Here is an 18,730-nt window from a genome sequence, read left to right as displayed (position 1 = left end):
ATCATCTATATATAAGCATACGATAACTAGCTTCCCATCTTCAATTTTTGTATAAAGTGTATGCTCATATGGACATTTTTTAAAGTTCTCCATATTGAAATAAGCATCAATGCGGCTATACCAAGCTCGAGGAGCTTGTTTTAGGCCATATAATGCCTTTTTCAATCTATAAAATTTACGATCACTTCCATGCTTCACATGACCAGGTGGTTGATCAACATATACATGCTCTTGCAACTCTCCATGTAGGAAGGACGATTTTACATCCAGTTGATAAATTGGCCAGTTGTTTTGAGCTGCCAATACCAACACCAATCTGATGGTATCAAGTCTGACTACCGGAGCAAAGACCTCCTTGTAATCAACACCATACTCTTGCTTGTATCCTTTTACCACCAAGCGCGCCTTGTACTTGTCAACTTCACCAGATTCATTGAGTTTGGTTTTATAAACCAATTTGACTCCAATCGCCTTTTGCCCTTTTGGAAGATCAGTAAGCTCCCAAGTACTGTTCTTTTCAATTGCTGCAATCTCAACATCCATTGCTTTCTGCCACTTCAAATCTTTAGAGGCATCCTCAAATCTTACGGGATCATAACCAGAAAATAAAGCTAAATATATAAGTGAATCTTCATTTCCAGATTGATCATTTCCACTCACCTCATAATTTTCCATCTATGTTGGTTGTTTTCGATTTTTTTGAGGTCGGGAACTAATGCCTTCTTGATGCACCAAGGTAGAAGCACCCACATCAGCTACTGGTTGCCCTTGCTCCTTGTATTCTTCATCAAGATCCAAAGGAAGTTGTTGGTTATTTGGCTTTTCTTCCCATGGCCAAAAATTATCATCGTCAAACACCACATCACGACTGATAATCACTTTCTTGCTAATGGGATTGTACAGCTTGTAAGCTTTTGACTCCTTGCTAACACCAAGAAAAACACACTTGTTGGCTTTGTCATCGAGCTTTGTTCTTTTCTGATCCGGAACATGAGCAAATGCAATACAACCAAATACTCTAAAGTGTTGAGCATCTGGTTGTTGTCCACTCCAAGCTTCTTCTGGTGTCATGTTCTGAATAGCACGAGAAGGACTTCTATTCAAAACATACACGCTCCAGCAAACTACTTCAGGCCAAAAACAATTTGGCACGTGGCTCTTTTGCAAAAGGCTCCGCACAACATTCATGATTGTCCTATTCTTCCTCTCACATACTCCGTTTTGTTGAGGAGTATATGTTGCTGTAAGTTTCCGACGTATCCCATGAGATTCACAAAAATTTATAAATTCTTGTGAAAGATACTCCCCTCCACGATCAGTACAAAGAATCTTTATGGAGCATCTTGTCTCCTTCTCAACAAGAGCTTTGAAGCTTTTAAAACTTATAAAAGCTTCAGATTTTTCCTGCAAAATATAAACCCATGTCTTTCGGCTAAAGTCATCAATAAACGTTATAAAATAACGTTTTCCTCCATTGGATATTGGGTTTATTGGTCCACAAATATCCGAGTGCACCATCTCCAGGGGCTTTTTAGCTCTCCATGCTTTACCCTTGGGAAAACTATCGCGGGGTTTCTTTCCAACGACACAATCTTCACAAATATCTGCAGGAATATCAAAATTAGGAAGACCAGAAACCATCTGCTTTTGCTACAACATTTTTATTCCTCCGAAATTCAAATGCCCATATATGTAGTGCCAAAGCCATGCTTGACTATTCAACTTTGTTGAAAAACAAAAGTTGGTAGAGCCAATATTTTGCATATCAAGTGAGAAAAGCTTATTTGCAGTCATCTTAGCTTCAACAATCAACCCATGATTAGAATCTTGAATTCTGCAAATTCCATGCTTGATAGACACATCGTAGCCGTTCTCGTGAAGATGACCCACACTGATAAGATTTGTTTTCAAATCTGGTGCAAAGTAAACATCAGAGATAATTTGCATAAATGAAGACTTTGTTCGGAGTTTCACCTTCCCTTTTCCTTTGACAGCAATGCGGGAATTATTCCCAAACTTGACTGTTGTGCGAAAAGTTTCATCCAATTCAGAAAATGCAGATTTTTCACCAGACAGATGGTTGCTATAGCCGTGTCTAAATACCATAAATTTGTATGGTATTCTTCTGAGGATTGACTCTCGATCAACAAAGAGACCTCCTCCTCAATTACTTCTACAAAATTAGAGTTTTCTCCCCGTACATTTTTCAGATTTGTCTGACATTCAGAACGATAATGGCCATACTTGTGACACCTATAACACTCAATATGCGACTTATCTGCAAACCTCGCCTTCCCATTGGACAAGTGTCGTTGATCACGACCATGTTGACCATTCTTTTTTTTATTTCCTCTTCAGCTTTGTCTGAGTTTCTTCCCTTCCACTTGCTCCTTCTACGCCTAGAATCTTTGGAGGAAGTTGTTACTTGCAGTGCTTGCTCTTCTGCATCCTGCTGAACAATTTTCTACTCATGAACCATCAAAGAATTTTGTAGTTCATCAAGTGAAAGAGTATCCAGATCTTTCGACTCTTCAATTGAGCAGATAACAAAATTAAATTTTGGCAACATGGACCGTAGGATCTTCTCAACAATGGTGACGTCTTCCAGAGTCTCTCCATGAATCCGCATCTTGTTCGCAATCGCCATAGTGCGTGAGAAGTACACCGACACCGACTCTCCCGGCTTCATACGCACAGTCTCAAACTCACCTCATAGAGTTTGAAGTTGTGCTCGCTTTGCCCTTGCATTTTCCCAATACTTCTTCTTCATGGAGTCCCAAATTTGCTTTGACGTATCCTTGCAAAGAATTGTTTCCAATATTGAACGATCAATGGCTTGGAAAAGATAATTCTTTGCCTTCAAGTCTTTCAACTTCTGTGCTTCAAGCTCTGTCTTTTGAGCATTTGTTAGAACAGCATTAACGGCAGGTTCTTGAAACCCACCATCAACGACTGCCCAAAACTCTTTGGACCTCAAAAAGTTCTCCATCAACATGCTCCAATGGTCATAATGACCATCAAAGCGGGGAATGGCAGGTTGAACAAAATTCTCTGAAGCCATCACAAACTCACAATTGAAGCACGCTCACTGGCTCTGATACCACTATTAGAAATCTGGAAAGTAAACAAGATAAACACACAAAGCTTTTTGGGAGGTAAAATACTTATCTTAATAACTGAAATAATAAATCTAGCCATTTATAAAGGCAATTCACATCCTACATAATCTCACCCACTAAGCCATAAGCAGTGGCGGATCCAGAATTTTCATTCAGGGGGTTCGGAAAATAAGAAGAAGCTAAATATAATTTATTCAGAGTGTTCAAAAGTTAATATATGCACATAAATACAGAAAATTTATCCTATATATACACTGTAATTTTTTGCCGAGGGTGTTCGGGTGAACACCCTCTGCCCTCTTTAGATCTGCCCCTAGCCATAAGGGAAATTAAAACAAACCTACTTAGTCCACTAACTACACGATTCCAGTAGCTTGGAAATAGGCCACATACCCATAAAACAAGGAAAACAAAAACTAACCTAATTAATTAAAATATCTAACATTTTTATGATCATGTCACATAACCTGTTGCAGCAGGTAACCTATCTTATTTTCAAATAAATTCCACATTTTAAGGAGACTTACCCTGTAAATATCATTTGTGTGAGCTGATAGTGTAATAAAAAATTTAAGTTAAAATTAATTGTAAATTACACTTTTCTCACCAAAGATTTTGCTTGTCAATACCTTTTGAATGTTCTTATGTACAATACGTACAACTCTTAAGGGTTTCGTGTCGTTTACAATAATCTAGTGATCTACGTTCACATAATATACAATCATCCAAGCATAGAGCTGGATTATATGGGTAATTGGATTCCAAAAACTTTTATCTTAGACGAAAATCATAAGACGTTGGGACTAAAGCCCCACCTCCACGTTGCACAGGTGAATAAGGTTGTTTTGTGATCCACATGAACTGCTATTAATTAAACTAAATACTAGTAACATTTTCTTATCGGAGACAAATCTAAATGATAAAGTATGTTAAGCTAGCCAAATTATTACATATGAAAAAATTAACTAGTTTTGTATTAAAATGAATAATCATTTTTGTAAAAAAATTGCAAGTCACGGTATACTTATGGTTTCTAAGTCCAAAAATTACAAGAAGAACTTTTCTTTTTAAATTTCAAATGTCACCCTTAAAGTAGATCAATATAACTTCCCACAAACGAAACAACTTAACATCATTGAGCTAGGAATATTTAGGATTCCTTCACTCTCAATCAGAGGTCTGATTCGAATTTAAGGATGGGAAAAACTCTTGATAAGGAGCGATTAATTACCTCCTTTGCTGGACGTATCCGTTCGAATTCAAATTAGTTGGCAGTGCGTTCTGAATATCATAAAATAATTTTTTTAAAGAAAAACACTAAAATAGGTACCTATCCCCGACCCCACCAAAAGAAAAATGATATTAAGAAAAGGGCAGTTTTTGCCTTGGAGTGAAACAAGAGCTAACATGTCTTGTAAGAGAGAGGTTCTCCATATTTTTGGGCTACTCTATTTATAAAATTTAAGAGTATACAATACTTTATACAAACATATCTACATACATTAGCTTCTTTGTAAGTGATACATTTTCAACCAATGTGTCCTGTCCTCTCCATATGATATTGTGATCCCCTCATGGCTACCCTACTCTCATGCCTTCCCGCATCCCTCCCCACCAAATATTTGTTTGTATCTATGTCTGTGAGTGTGATTATTGAATTTAATAGTCATGTCACAATGATATGTTTTAGTCTAAACAGAATAATAGTCTGTTTTATTGTAGCATATGATATTGTTGATTGGACGTAAAGTTTTAAAAAAATAAATTACAATGAATAAATTAAATTTTTCTCTGTATCCCAAAAAGGCAGGGGTAAGATCCACGTACATTTTACCTTTCTCAGACTCTACTTGTGAAATTACATTGTGTATGTTGTTGTTAATTTAAATATTTATAACATGCCACAACCCACAAGTACAAGTAGCTCGTGATTTTTAATATGTCATGTTAATACTATAAGAGTATTCTATTAAAATACAATAAAACTTAGAAATTTTGAAATATAAAAGTGTATATATCATTCTAGCTTCAAATGCGTTTAGAGGGAAAGGGACTGCGGCTCCACCAATTAACGTATGCAACTTGAATTCTAAAGAGTTAAATTAAAGTTCCATTTTCCAAAGGAATTATAAGTGACAAAAACAGTATGTTCCAAAACCGAAATATTTATTCGCAAAACAAACATAGATATTTGTTTGTCTTGAAAAAATATATTTTCGAAAACTACGTCCATATCATTCCGCAAAACCATGGGCCTCACCCAGCGCCCACCTTGAAATAGCCTTCTGCATCTTTTTATTTTCTTTCTGTTTTACTTTTACCACCTTTTCCTTTATGGAAATTCCATTTTGATTCAATATATTTTCTTCTTCTTGTCATATTTTAATTCAAATTAAATTACTTGTTAGCACCATCTATAGATATTTAGGTGTTAATTTAACCGATAGTCGCTCAACTTTTACTTTATTACGTCAAAATAACTAAATTATTTTTTTGTAAACGAAAATAGGGCAAACTGCACACTTTCGTGTTCAGACCATTGTCCGAGTGAGTAGGCAGCGCCTACCAAGCAAAGCTTTCTTGAAGAGGCAGGGCTGGTTCCTTTTTGGCGTGTTGTACTCATTTTGTCACGAGCAAAACATGCCACCGGAATGTGGCTGAAGCCACATGATAATGAAAATGATGCCATCACCGACGGTTTTCCTATCACTTGTATTAGCTACTACTATTATATGTTTCTACCGAAGAATTGAGTCCTAAAGTTAAGCCTTTAATGCTTAGTTTGTCGAGAGTATAACTTGGCATGATACCCCAACTTGGTTTGTTCCTTGTGGTGGGGCTCAACGATTGGTCTAAAAATATCACACATTTTATTAGTGTTGCATCTCTGTCGTTGACATTAACAAACTACTGCTTACATTTTCTGACAAAAGTAGATAAATAAGGGTATTAACTTGAACTTCCATCACCATGGATCGGAATAAAACCATAAAATATGTAACTGCTAAAATGAATGAAGGAAAAAACAAAGGCATGGTAAAAAGTGCGTGACATCCAAAGTTTGATTTTTTGAAATGAAAGACTGAGCAGTTGATGAAGATGAAGCTACAAGGGAACTTGCTTACGGGTTTGGCAAGCTTCCTAAGGTATCTACTGACCTCGCTTCTACTCGAACCTAAATATTGCCGTTTATTCTGAAATAATCTCCTTATTATGAACAATCTAATATATTTTCTGTGAAATATATTGGACAAAACACAGTAAGTCTTGTTTCCTTTTTCGATCTTGTTTTCATATAAGTCCGTGACTTATTGTTTTGGTGCATGTAGGGGCAAGTCTTTTCCTTCATCCGTATCGACAAAATAGAGTAACACACAGTGCTAGTTGTCGCAGCAGTTAGTGTTACATCTAGGCCTCAGTCCTCACTACCTCAAGTGTGGGGATAAGTAAATGCTGCTAGTCTGGCATCTGAAATCTTTCTACTGTATAAAGTCATCAACCTAGTTCCTTTTTGCAACTGGATCCTTAGAGTTTGTCTATGACGTGTGCCTGAAACTGTAGGTAAAACATTTAGCCCCATTACAAGAATCTTTCATACGATAAATTATGTTGTTCTACAAGAAATGAAATAGCATGAACAAAGTATTTCCATTGGAAGAGCCCACTCACTGTACAAGAAAAAGGAAAGAAAATTATGTACAAAGTCTAGTACAAGTATTTAGGAGATAGCAGCAACATATGCTAATTCTTCTATACTCAAAATAATTGTCATGAAACACCGAAACTATCTATCTCTTTAGAAGCCACACGCAGTTGTTTATGTATTACTGGCCATCAGCATGAACGCGCGCTTGCGCCTCTCACTTTATCAAGTTTCTAAGATTGATCCTTAATTGAATTCGAAGTGTCGAGAACTTACAGAAAACCAATCAACCACACGTCAATACCAAACTGCTGGAATTGGCAAGAACTTACAAAGGAATGAAAGAAAAACGTTTTTTCCCGTTTCATTAACTGTTCTCAGACATTGCAAAGCAGAAACCTCAAAATATGTTGAAGTCATCAGAAGCTATAGTTGAATTGTTAAGCAGCCAATATACAGTGGTGCAAAGTATCCTCATCCATGAAACAGAGAAACCAGAAAGAGGAACATTTGGGAAAACAATTCTTGTGAGAATTTCAAGAGTACACGATGAGTCGGTGACATAACGCAATGTGTAGAAAGAAAATGAAATTTTCTAGCTGAACCTCAAATAGATTAATGCACAATTCTCATATTTACAAATAAACCTGCAACACACTTGTTGACACCCCTGGTAAAATATGTGTATTGATTGGCGAAGCTAAAACAATACACTTCTACTAGATGTTCAATAAACTACATATATAGGGAAATGGATCTTCATAAACCTAAGAAAAGAAACCAAAATCAGTAGATATGTGTTTTTCATAAATATATTGCTTCTCAGCTCTACACGGACTCTTGCATTACTCGTGCATCATTATCATCAACAACAAAATACCCAGTATAGTCCCAGCAGGTGGGGTCTGGGGAGGGTAGATGTACGCAGACATTACTCGAGCATCGACATACCAAAAATCCGATTTCATGAGGCATTATCCCCCAATGTGTGTACCTGGAAAAATCGTTGCAAGTGATTGAAAAAGTATCACAAGCTTCCTTGCAATTGGTCGAGCAGTATCTCAGATCCTTCATCATTATCAGATGTATCCTTCTCTATTTCTGACTCACTACTGGTAAATGTACCATTTGATAATGGAATATATGACATGTACTTTTCATCATCAAGACACCCAACTTGCTTCAACACCACCAACAGGGCTTCTTTACTTTGTGTATCCTCTTCCTGCTCACAAAGCCTGAGAATGGAAGATACAGTTGCAGGTTTCGGTCTCCAGCTCTTTGATCCCAAAGTTGAAACAGCATCCTTCAAGCACGACAACGCCTCAGATATTCTCCGTTCCCTGATATGTCCTTCAGCAAGAATCTCCATTGTCATTGAGTTTGGCTTTCCTCCAGCTTCAACCATCTGGTCGAAGAAAGCACTAGCCTTGTCCGGAAAACCCTTCCTCACATAATAACCCAGCAAAAGATTTCCTATTCTTGGATCATAGTGCACCTTAACAGGTAGCCACTCATCATATATCTTTTCTGCACCTTCAATGTCATCCAACCTCACCAAAGAAGATATTACAGAATGATAACCCAAGTTTGGAATATTTGGGAACTGTGACTGGTAGGTTTCCCAAATCCGGAGAACCTCTTCCTTTTTACCAAGACTACCATAGAGACTGATGAGATAGTGATATGGAATTCGATCACGACCTGTGATTCTGCTCTCAACCTTTTTCAAAGAGTCGTCAGCTTTTTCCAACTGCCCCAATTTAATGTACATAGTAGCCATAGTGCTAAATGTAGTCCAATTTGGATTGATCTCAGTGTCCAGATTCATTTGTTCGAGTACTTTTTCCATTTTTTCTATAGATCCTTGAGATCCACATGATGATAACCAGATATTGTAGGAATATATATCTAATGGAATTTGTTTCTCCTTCATTTCTGAAACCACTGACTCAACCTTGTCGTAGCCTTTAAGGTTCATATAGAGTGTCATCATCACATTGAATGGAAGAGCATGATCAGTGTAGCCTCTGTTTCTCATTTTATCAAGTAAAGATTCAGCTTGCTCCTTCTTTCTAGCCCGCACAAAGGCATTTAAAAGAGACCCATATATCCGCTTATCTTTTAAGGTGTCTGGCAACTTTACGAAGTATTCTTCAGCACTTGATATTCCATGTACTTTTGCTATCAGGTCTAATTGAATAGCAGTATCACTGGTGGTTAGTCTAAACCTCTCTGCTCTATTGTTCATCCACTCATACACCTGCAGGATACAAGATTAAGTTAAGCCCCAACGGAATTGCATTTCATGGAGATATATAGCGGACTCAATGAGTTAAATGAGAACTTAATGGAATCAAGAACTCAATACAAGGAGAATTAATCAAGTTCTTATCATAGGACTGGCAGAAAAATTGCACATTTCTCTAGTATACCAATTTACATTTGTATCCAGTCTGGCTGACAAGTCCTGACCACAAGAAGTCTGTTGATACTCATTCGAAGTTTTCAAGTTTCAGACTTTCGCATTTGGTACACAGAGTGATAAACATGTCCAGATTTTGATTTCTTTTAATCATTAGTTTCACTTGGTCACCAAATAGAGAATAACCTTATAGGATATTGTCCACACTGCACAATGATCAGTGCAATTTCATGCATCCATCCGTAAACAGTTCAAATGAAGTAGCTTGCAAAGAGGGAGTTCCTTGGCTGGTACCACTAGATAGAGCTACTAATAAGATAAGCCACCATTTTTTTTCCGATAAGGTGAAGACAAAGTAAGATGGGACATCATTAAGGTGAACAAAAACAACAGCTTCAAGTAAGATAAATCCAAGAAGGTAAATTCCAACAGTGCCTTGCACATTGAGTGAAACAGAATGAGATAATAAAAATAATCACAAGATAATCCCATCGCCTCAATGCAATAAGCAAAAAGACTCTCATAACCTTCAAAGATTTGGTATCCATAGATACAGTCTAAGACTTGCAGTACTATATCTTGATTGCATCTTCACTTCAGAACATGTTGCAACAACATCTCATACAAGCTCTCAAGAAATATATTATTCAAAGTGCGCAACTTTGGGCCACTCATGCACATCATTACATAATTAGGAGGATGATAATTTTCACTAATTTCCAAACTTTTTGTTAATAGAAGTTTCTTCATGCCATTGACACTTATTTCGATGAAATTGCAAAATTTAGGGGAATGCAACTTCTGGCACACAACAGCAAGTTTATGATGTTTAATTCCAACTTATCCTTAACATACACATAATTCCAACTATTTTATATCAAACCGAAGAATCCAAGCAAATCAACTTAGCAACCAAAAAAACTAAAAATTTGACTGGTTCAACCTAGAAATTAAAGTATAGGTAGCTAGAGACCACAAAACAATAATCAGATAAAAACCCACAAACAAAAAAATGGAAACTTTAATAAATTTGCTACCTCAAGAGCAAGCTTATAACGTCTAAACTTCCTGAGCTCCTTAATAACCCTAGAAAGCTCCCATTTTGTAACTTTTTTCCCCTCATTTTCCCACTGATTCAACACACTAACAGAGCCTCTTTCTGGTCCATCATTCATAGATATTCTTTTGTAAATAGTATTCCATTTCACTATTGGCCTCCTCTCATAGTCAACAGTCCCATAACTATGCACCTGTGATATTGAGGAACAACTAATAATAACTGAATGGTTTTTTGGGCACGTTAGGGGTTTAGTAAAACCACCACCAAAATTGTAAAACCCATATGGGAAAGAGAGTGAATAAGAAAGGGATGATGAAAAAGAAACATGGTTTTCAGTTTTGTGATGTGGGGGTTTAATGGTGGTGGTGGGTTGTAGAAGCATGTTTTTTTGGGGTTTGTAGGGTTTTGAGATACAAAAATGGGAGTTCTTGAAAGTGGAGGTGCGGAGTTTTTTCTCTTAAATTTTTGGTTTTGTAAAAGATAAGATGTCGACCTGAAGAATTTGTATGCTAGAGTGACAGAGTGATCCCCTCGAGTTTCTTTCATATCCAATGAGTCCTTGAAACCTTCATTTCTTTGCATTTCAGTCCAAGAGCTAATCATGAAATGAATTGAAGTTATATGTATGTACAGTGTAAACTATTTTTATAATATCCATATATTTTAATTAGTTATAGCAGATAATTGAATTTAAGTTATATATACCGCACGACATATATTTTTTATATCATAAGCGTAATTTAACCAATTATGGTAAGTTACTAGAATTAATCAATATTTATTAAATTGAGGTGCTTAGATTTATCTAATTTTAAGTGATTTAATGCTATATAATTCTTTTGTAGTCGTTGTATATAACTTAATCTCTAAATTATTTATCAACATGCAACGATAAGAGTGACAAGAGTGATCCTCTCGGTTTTGTTTTATCTCGAATGAGTCCTTGAAACCTTCGTTTCTTTGCATTTCAGACCAAGAGCTAATCACGAAATGAATTAGAGTTATATTTATATACAATGTAGAGTATTTCTATAATATCCATATATTTTAATTAGTTATAGGAGATAATTGAATTTAAATTATATATACTGAAAGATAATGTATATAATGTTTATATCATAAGCGTAATTTAACTTATTATGGTAAGTTAGTTATATTAATCAATACTTATTAAATTGCGGTACTTACAATTATCTAATTTTAAGTGATTTAATGCTAAATAATTCTTATATCGTCGGTGTATATAATTTAAACTCTAAATTATTTATCAATTAAAGTAATATGAAATGACAATGTAATTTTTTTTTTACCATCAATGTATTTTAATCAGTTACTTTACTTTATAGGTTATCAAATTTGGTTTACTACTGAAATTTACTTGTTATTGTAGGTTATCTTGACCTAATGGTGTAAAAAAAATTACAGGCATAATGACGAATGGCAGGGTTGAGGCAGCCATTATGGTGATTGATTGTTACATACAACATTTGACACATAATTATACAAAAAGGAATGATATTTTTTTGAACATTCACCACTTGACTGAACCCCTTGAACTGTAGTTTGTATTACTAGTACATTCTCTTCAACCACATACTACTCTTGGCACATAAACTAAAGAACAAAAATACAACATTTAAAAGGACTAAATAAAAAGAAACAGTTATCATGTGGCAGCAAATTCTGCCCCATATGGCATGCAAAAAAAGTTCACAAACTCAACATCCTTGACTTTATTGCAGCAAATCATCAACAAAATTAGCCTAATTTTACACAGTAGAGACAAGGGGTTCATATTCTGGATCAGTAATTTCCTCATTCAGAGAAAAATCCTCTGCTATACACAGAACTGCATGAGCCAAAATTATAGGCACCGTTAAAGCGAAAGTAATAAAAAGATGGATTCCAGCATCAGTGAAAATAAGAGCAAGTACTGTCCCAATGGCTAACAGTGGCAGGACAATAGGCCTAGTATCGAACTCGATCAGCCAATGAAATAGGACAGAATTGGCCACTGCACGAAGCAATAGCAAATACAAAATTGTCACTTCCTTCATGGCAATTAAATAGACTAATGAAACCTTACGTTCAGGAAAAAGCATGATGAAAAGGATTATCCACGCGAATTCAGCATAGTATATCCCGAATTCGCTCAAGTCTTTTATGATTCGCGCTGCTGCTGATTTAATGGTGGCAGGGATACTAAATGGACATGTAATTTGGAAGGAAAATGGTTGGTCTTTTTCCAGATTTGGGATTTGTTTTGATTCATCAGGCTGAGTTTGGGAAGGAGGATTAGCAGAAGTGACTGATGGTTTTTGCACTGCTGCACCATTACTTGCCATTTTAAAAGATGAATATCTGAGTGAGAGTATGGATAGACTAAGGGTATTTAGTGATTATATAAAGTAGAAATGAGTTACTGTCAGAGTTATTACTAGGAATTTTCTTCTCTTTGATTTTAAGCATAGACTTTGAAAAAATGAAAAAAAATCATTGACCAGGTCATATATCATGACTTTTTGCCCCATTGGTACGTTTTTCCACATTTTTTTTTTAAAAAAAATCAGTTTATAAAAAAACTTTAAACCTTAATGATAATTAATTAGGTGTAATCAAATGTGAAGTGCTCAATTAAAAAATGACACGTGTCAGATTTTATGTTTCTCACTCTCCCAAAGAGAGTGAAGTACACTCACCTTGCCACATCAGCGCTTATGGTGGTAATTATTCCGTTTTAAAAAAGTTTAGTGGGGGTAATAGGACTCTTGAATAGGTAAGGTGTGTCGTTGCAACTTTAGTCAAAGTTCAAGGGGGTAACAGTGCCTTATTCTTATATATATCAAGCTTCATATATTAGATCCATAAGATCAAAACTGAAGTAATAAAAGACAATGAAGAAATTGAAACAGAGATAGGTAGATCAACTGATGACGTGAGTTTTTCCTCAGAATGATTTTCAATTTTGTGTTAATATATACGTAACACTCAACGGAGCTGAAATCATATTTCAGTGTATAAGACTTCTAACTAGTTAAGTTCACATAGATTAGCAACAAAACTGGATATGTGCATAAATAAGTCAATATCTATGCATCGTAATACACTAAAGAATAAAAAAGAATTTAATTAGAGATATGAATAATTGAACAACATAAGCAAGATTTCTCCATCCGACAAAACTTGGGAACAATTTAACAAGATAGATAAAGTGAAGATAATCCGCTTGGCAAAACTTGTGAATAATTGAACATTAGCAAGATTTTCCCATCCGGTAAAACTTGTGAATATTAGGTAGAATGAAGATAGTGTCGGGTGCCCAACAAAACTTGTGTAGATAAAGTGAAGATAATTCGCTTGGCAAAACTTGTGAATAATTGAACACTAGCAAGATTTTCCCATCCGGTAAAACTTGTGAATATTAGGTAGAATGAAGATAGTGTCGGGTGCCCAACAAAACTTGTGAACAAAGCAAGATAGGTCGAATGAATATAATACCAAGTTGTGGCCTGACAACAAAATTTGTGTACAATTTAACAAGATAGGTGGAATGAAATAGTATCAGGTTATGTTGTGACCATCCTTAAAAAATTGTGAACAATTGAACAACACAATTGTATACGGTGGAAACCGGATATGAGGCGAACCGGTGGAACGAGGAACCAGATGAAGGAATGAGAATGCGAGGGATACTATTCGCCCTTGACCGGGGCAATGCTTGGGCCGGTGCTGGGCAAGGGCACCGACAGGTCTGCCTTCGACGTTGTCGTAGTGGCCAAGCCCGGTGACCCGAGCATCCAAGCCCGATGACCCGAGCATTCATGGCAGTTTGTCCGAGTAGCCGTTGGTCCGTGTGGCCGTTGCATGCGGGCCACGCGCCAGTAGCGTCCTGCCGCAGTCAACTACCTACCATGCGTGTGTCAGACGACGCCGTCAGTCTAATCCCACCAAATCCGTGCAGAGCTGTCCTTGCTATTATTATTTTATTGTTTCCTATTGTATGAGACTCATGGAGGTGACACTATAAATATGGCATATCTTCCTCCTTTGTGGGGGTTGGTTCCTTTTACTTTCCAAGAACACTTATAATAGAAGAATTCACATATCCAATCTCTCTCTCAATATTTGATTCGGCCAAGGCCGTTTATTTCCATTATTATTGTGTTTCTTACATCAAGTGTTTCCCATTGCTATCATAACAAATCGTCATCAGTAGCCGCTTCATTAAAGAGCTTTCACATACACATTTTCTCTATCTAACATATATCAAGATCCAAGCACATATCCTATACCCGCATACAAATTTAATTGATTATCCGATTCCGGGGTAAACAGTTTGGCGCCCACCGTGGGGCTAGGATAATAGTGGTCTTTGGTCTTGATTTCTATTATATTCATCAAAATCAAAAACGTCCCTGCCCGTTTCTGCGAAAACGGACTAAATGGCTGACATCGAACAATTCGGTCATGTCAATAACACCGAGATTGTGGCGGAAAACGAAGGAAACGGACTACGGGCATTGCCGAACCCCGCTGACCCGAACCCCGTCGATTCAAGAGAGGGACTCAACCGGCAAAATACTGTGGATCAAGAGAATGCCGCCCTACCGGCCACTGATCCTCTAAATACACACAATTCCGTTACACTGTCCCGGGATCGGGGCCGGAGAGAACCGGACGCGCCAAACGACGGTATTAACTTACGTTTGATTTTTGAAATGTTGCAGGAACAAAGAGCGGCAATCGCCGAGCAAGGAATAACAATTGCCCGGCTGCAGAACGGAAAGGGTGAAGCAGGGCCGGAAAAGGCAATGGGTGCTGCCGACAACGGAAGAAACGAGGCACGAATGGTCGAGAGCGACGGCTCTGGAGCTGGCTCCTCTACCGAGGTTCTAAAGATGCTCGAAACTTTGGCGAAACGGGTAGATTCAACCGAAAAGAGGGTTGAGACATACAATTCTCGGGTGGACCAGATACCGGAGACTCCACCTTTGCTGAAGGGGCCGAATTCGAAAAGGTACATTCAAAGGCCTTTTCCACCGAGTGCGGCCCCGAAACTGATCCCGAAGAGGTTCAAAATGCCCGATATACAGAAGTATGAAGGCACAACGGACCCGCACGAGCATGTGACCTCATATACCTGTGCCATAAAGGGAAATGATATGGAGGAAGATGAGATCGAGTCAGTGTTGCTGAAAAAATTTAGGGAAACTCTGTCGAAGGGAGCGTTGACGTGGTATGACCACCTACCCAAGCATTCGATCACTTCTTTCGAAATGCTCGTCGGTGCCTTCGTAAAGGCACATGCCAGTGCCATCAAGGTGCAGGCCCGTAAGGCCGATATCTTCCGGATAACCCAAAGGGACGATGAGCTATTGCGGGAGTTCGTCAACCGGTTCCAAAGGGAACGGATGGAACTCCCCCCGGTGCCAGAAGAATGGGCCGCACAAGCTTTCACAAAGGGGCTCAACATGCTAAGTTCAGCTGCTTCTGCCAAATTGAAAGAAAATTTGCTGGAATACGAGGCCGTGACATGGGCCGATGTCCACAATCGGTATGAGTCGAAGATTCAGGTGGAGGATGATCAGCTCGAGCTCTCTTCGGTAAAGTTAAAAGTGAATAGAGGTTTCGAGAAACCGAGGAAGGGTTACGAAACGAAGTCCGAATCATCAAAAGAAAGGTTTCAGCCATACTCCCACTCGGAGAGGCCAAATTTCAGGTCGGAAAAGTCAAGGGAAAGCCCGAGCCACCTCTCAGGTCGAGGTAGCAAGCGGATCAAGCGCCCGTCAAACAGCCGGGGGCTCTCGTTCATGAGTGATGCTGGAAGTTCCGCCAGCAATAAGGGTCCACCGAAGATTTCGAAGTACAACTTCAACGTTAGTACTTCGGATCTTGTCTCGGCCATCGGCCGCGTCTTAGATGTGCGATGGCCGAAACCACTAAGGTCAGATCCGGGACAACGGGATCTGAACATGGTGTGTGAATATCACGGAACCCATGGTCACAAAACTGAGGATTGCCGCCAGTTGAGAGAGGAGGTAGCCCGGTTATTGAAAAACAGCCACCTCCGAGATCTATTGAGCGAGCGAGCCAAAAATCACTACAAGGAAAGGGAAGCTCATCGGAGGGTCGAACCGGTTGAACACCAGCATACAATCAACATGATAGTTGGGGGTATCGACGTCCCTCGGGGGCCGATAATGAAACGGACCAAGGTCTCTATTGTTCGTGAAAAACGCATCCGAGACCATTCAACCGGGGGCTCTATTTCCTTCGATGACGAAGACGCGGAAGGCATCATTCAGCCGCACAATGATGCACTGGTAATTTCTATACTCATCTTTAAAACTAAGGTTAAACGTATTTTGGTTGACCCAGGTAGCTCGGCCAACTTCATCGATGGAGAGTGGTCGAACAGCTAGGGCTGCTAGATCGGATCGTATCGGTGGCTCGGGTACTCAGTGGGTTCAATATGGCCAGCGAGACTATGAAGGGAGAGATCTCGTTGCCCGTGAACGCAGATGGAACCATTCAGCAAACGGTGTTCTATGTGATCGAGGGCGACATGAAGTATAATGCGTTATTGGGCAGACCTTGGATACATAACATGAGGGCAGTTCCCTCAACACTGCATCAGTTGCTGAAGTTCCCCACCCCGGAGGGGGTGAAGACCATCTGAGGTGAGCAGCCCCCGGCAAAGGAAATGTTCGCAGTAGAGGAGGTGGCGCTCCGGCCCAAGGAGCCGGCTCAGGAAAATAAGGGTGTAACCGGTGGGGAGGTCCCCCAATAGAAACCAATGGATACCGGGCCAGATCCAGTGCATGAAGAAGATGACTTCGGGATACCCAGATCCTTTGTCATGCCGGATGACTCGGACGCGACCAAATCTACCGTAGAGGAGCTGGAGCAGATCATCCTGTTCGAGTTCTTACCGGACATAAAGGTATACCTGAGCACGGGTCTTACCCCGGAGCTCAGGCGCAAATTAATTGAGTTTCTTCGAGCTAACGTCGATTGCTTTGCATGGTCGCATATAGATATGATAGGTATATCACCAGAAATAGCATCACACAAACTCAGCATGGACAGGAAGTTTCCCCCGGTGAAGCAAAAAAGAAGGCCCATGGCGGAACCAAAACACGCCTTCGTGAAAGACGAGGTAACAAAGCTTTTAAAAATAGGTTCCATCCGGGAGGTGAAATACCCGGATTGGCTTGCTAACGTGGTGGTGGTGCCCAAAAAAGGTAACAAATTTCGAATGTGCGTCGATTATAAGGATTTAAACAAGGCATGCCCGAAGGATTCATTTCCATTGCCTCACATCGATAGAATGACCGATGCGACGACCGGACATGAAATGTTAAGTTTTCTCGACGCTTACTCCGGGTACAACCAAATCCGGATGCGCCCGGAGGATCAAGAGAAAACGTCCTTCATCGCCCGTTATGGGACTTACTGTTATAACGTCATGCCTTTCGGACTAATAAATGCCGGTGCAACTTACCAACGCCTAGTTAATGGAATGTTCGAAGAACAAATAGGGAAAACAATGGAAGTTTATGTTGACGATATGGTTGTTAAGTCCCTGGAAACAGAGGACCATTTGAAGCATTTGCAGGAAACCTTCGATGTACTCCGCAGATACAACGTGAAACTCAACCCGGAGAAATGTGCCTTCGGCGTAAGGTCTGGTAAATTTCTGGGGTTCATGGTGTCAAACCGGGGAATTGAAATCAACCCGAACAAGATCAAGGCCATCGAGGACATCGAGGTCGTGAACAACATAAAGGGGGTACATAAGCTCACCGGGAGGATAGCAGCGCTGAGTCGTTTCATATCGAGGTCCTCGGACAAGAGTCATCGTTTCTTCTCTTTGCTCAGAAAGAAGAACGACTTCGTTTGGACACCGGAGTGCCAAGAATCCCTACGAGAGTTGAAGAGGTACTTGTCTAGCCCCCCGTTGCTGCGCACACCAAAGGCCGATGAGCCACTTTTCCTCTACCTAGCTGTCTACGAAATGGCGGTAAGTGGCGTTTTGGTCCGAGAAGAATCAGGTACGCAATTCCCTATCTATTATGTAAGTAGAACTTTGGGGGATGCAGAGACTCGTTACCCCCATTTGGAAAAGTTGGCATTAGCACTGGTAAGCGCTTCCAGAAAGCTCAAACCTTATTTCCAATGTCACCCCATATATGTAGTGACCACTTGCCCTTTAAAAAACATCATGCATAAACCTGAGTTGTCAGGTAGATTAACAAAATGGGCTGTAGAGATTAGCGGTTACGATATCGAGTATAAACCTCGAACGGCCATCAAATCCCAAATCTTGGCCGATTTTGTAGCAGAATTTACCCCGGCTATGGTTGTTGCACCCTATTTTTACCAAAGGCTAAACAAAGCACAACTTATGGAGCTCTGAAATAATTAATTATGTACAGAGTCGCCACCTAGCATTTAAGGTATACTAGGGTACCTATAAATTA

General features: G+C 39.1%; 2 protein-coding genes across 2 annotated transcripts; both read right to left on the bottom strand.

Annotated features, from left to right (window-relative positions):
* Nucleotides 1-1,650: 1,650 nt before the first annotated feature.
* LOC132644495 (uncharacterized) lies at nt 1,651-2,647 on the bottom strand. The gene is made up of 3 exons (XM_060361089.1): nt 2,549-2,647; nt 2,287-2,464; nt 1,651-2,021 (listed from the first exon to the last, which is right to left on the bottom strand). Exons 1-3 carry the CDS (start codon nt 2,645-2,647, stop codon nt 1,651-1,653), a joined length of 648 nt encoding a protein of 215 aa, XP_060217072.1.
* Nucleotides 2,648-7,337: 4,690 nt separating this feature from the next.
* On the bottom strand, nt 7,338-10,719 carry LOC132645819 (pentatricopeptide repeat-containing protein At1g02150). The gene is made up of 2 exons (XM_060363033.1): nt 10,225-10,719; nt 7,338-9,025 (listed from the first exon to the last, which is right to left on the bottom strand). Exons 1-2 carry the CDS (start codon nt 10,627-10,629, stop codon nt 7,790-7,792), a joined length of 1,641 nt encoding a protein of 546 aa, XP_060219016.1. The 5' UTR covers nt 10,630-10,719; the 3' UTR covers nt 7,338-7,789.
* Nucleotides 10,720-18,730: the final 8,011 nt, after the last annotated feature.

Source organism: Lycium barbarum, chromosome 6 (assembly GCF_019175385.1).
Source record: "Lycium barbarum isolate Lr01 chromosome 6, ASM1917538v2, whole genome shotgun sequence".
Taxonomy (NCBI): Eukaryota; Viridiplantae; Streptophyta; class Magnoliopsida; order Solanales; family Solanaceae; genus Lycium; species Lycium barbarum.
Note: the sequence above shows the minus strand (reverse complement) of the source record. Positions and strands in the feature narration are given on the sequence as shown.

What these genes read in the sequence shown, in the direction of transcription:
- LOC132644495 (XM_060361089.1), bottom strand. Translation starts at nt 2,647, where the DNA reads ATGGCGATTGCGAACAAGATGCGGATTCATGGAGAGACTCTGGAAGAC. An exon ending in TGTTGCCAAAATTTAATTTT is followed by an intron (nt 2,465 to 2,548) that starts GTTATCTGCTCA and finishes GTTCATGAGTAG; the next exon opens with AAAATTGTTCAGCAGGATGC. An exon ending in TTGTCCAATGGGAAGGCGAG is followed by an intron (nt 2,022 to 2,286) that starts GTTTGCAGATAA and finishes TTCGCACAACAG; the next exon opens with TCAAGTTTGGGAATAATTCC.
- LOC132645819 (XM_060363033.1), bottom strand. Translation starts at nt 10,629, where the DNA reads ATGCTTCTACAACCCACCACCACCATTAAACCCCCACATCACAAAACT. An exon ending in GTTATAAGCTTGCTCTTGAG is followed by an intron (nt 9,026 to 10,224) that starts GTAGCAAATTTA and finishes TGTATCCTGCAG; the next exon opens with GTGTATGAGTGGATGAACAA.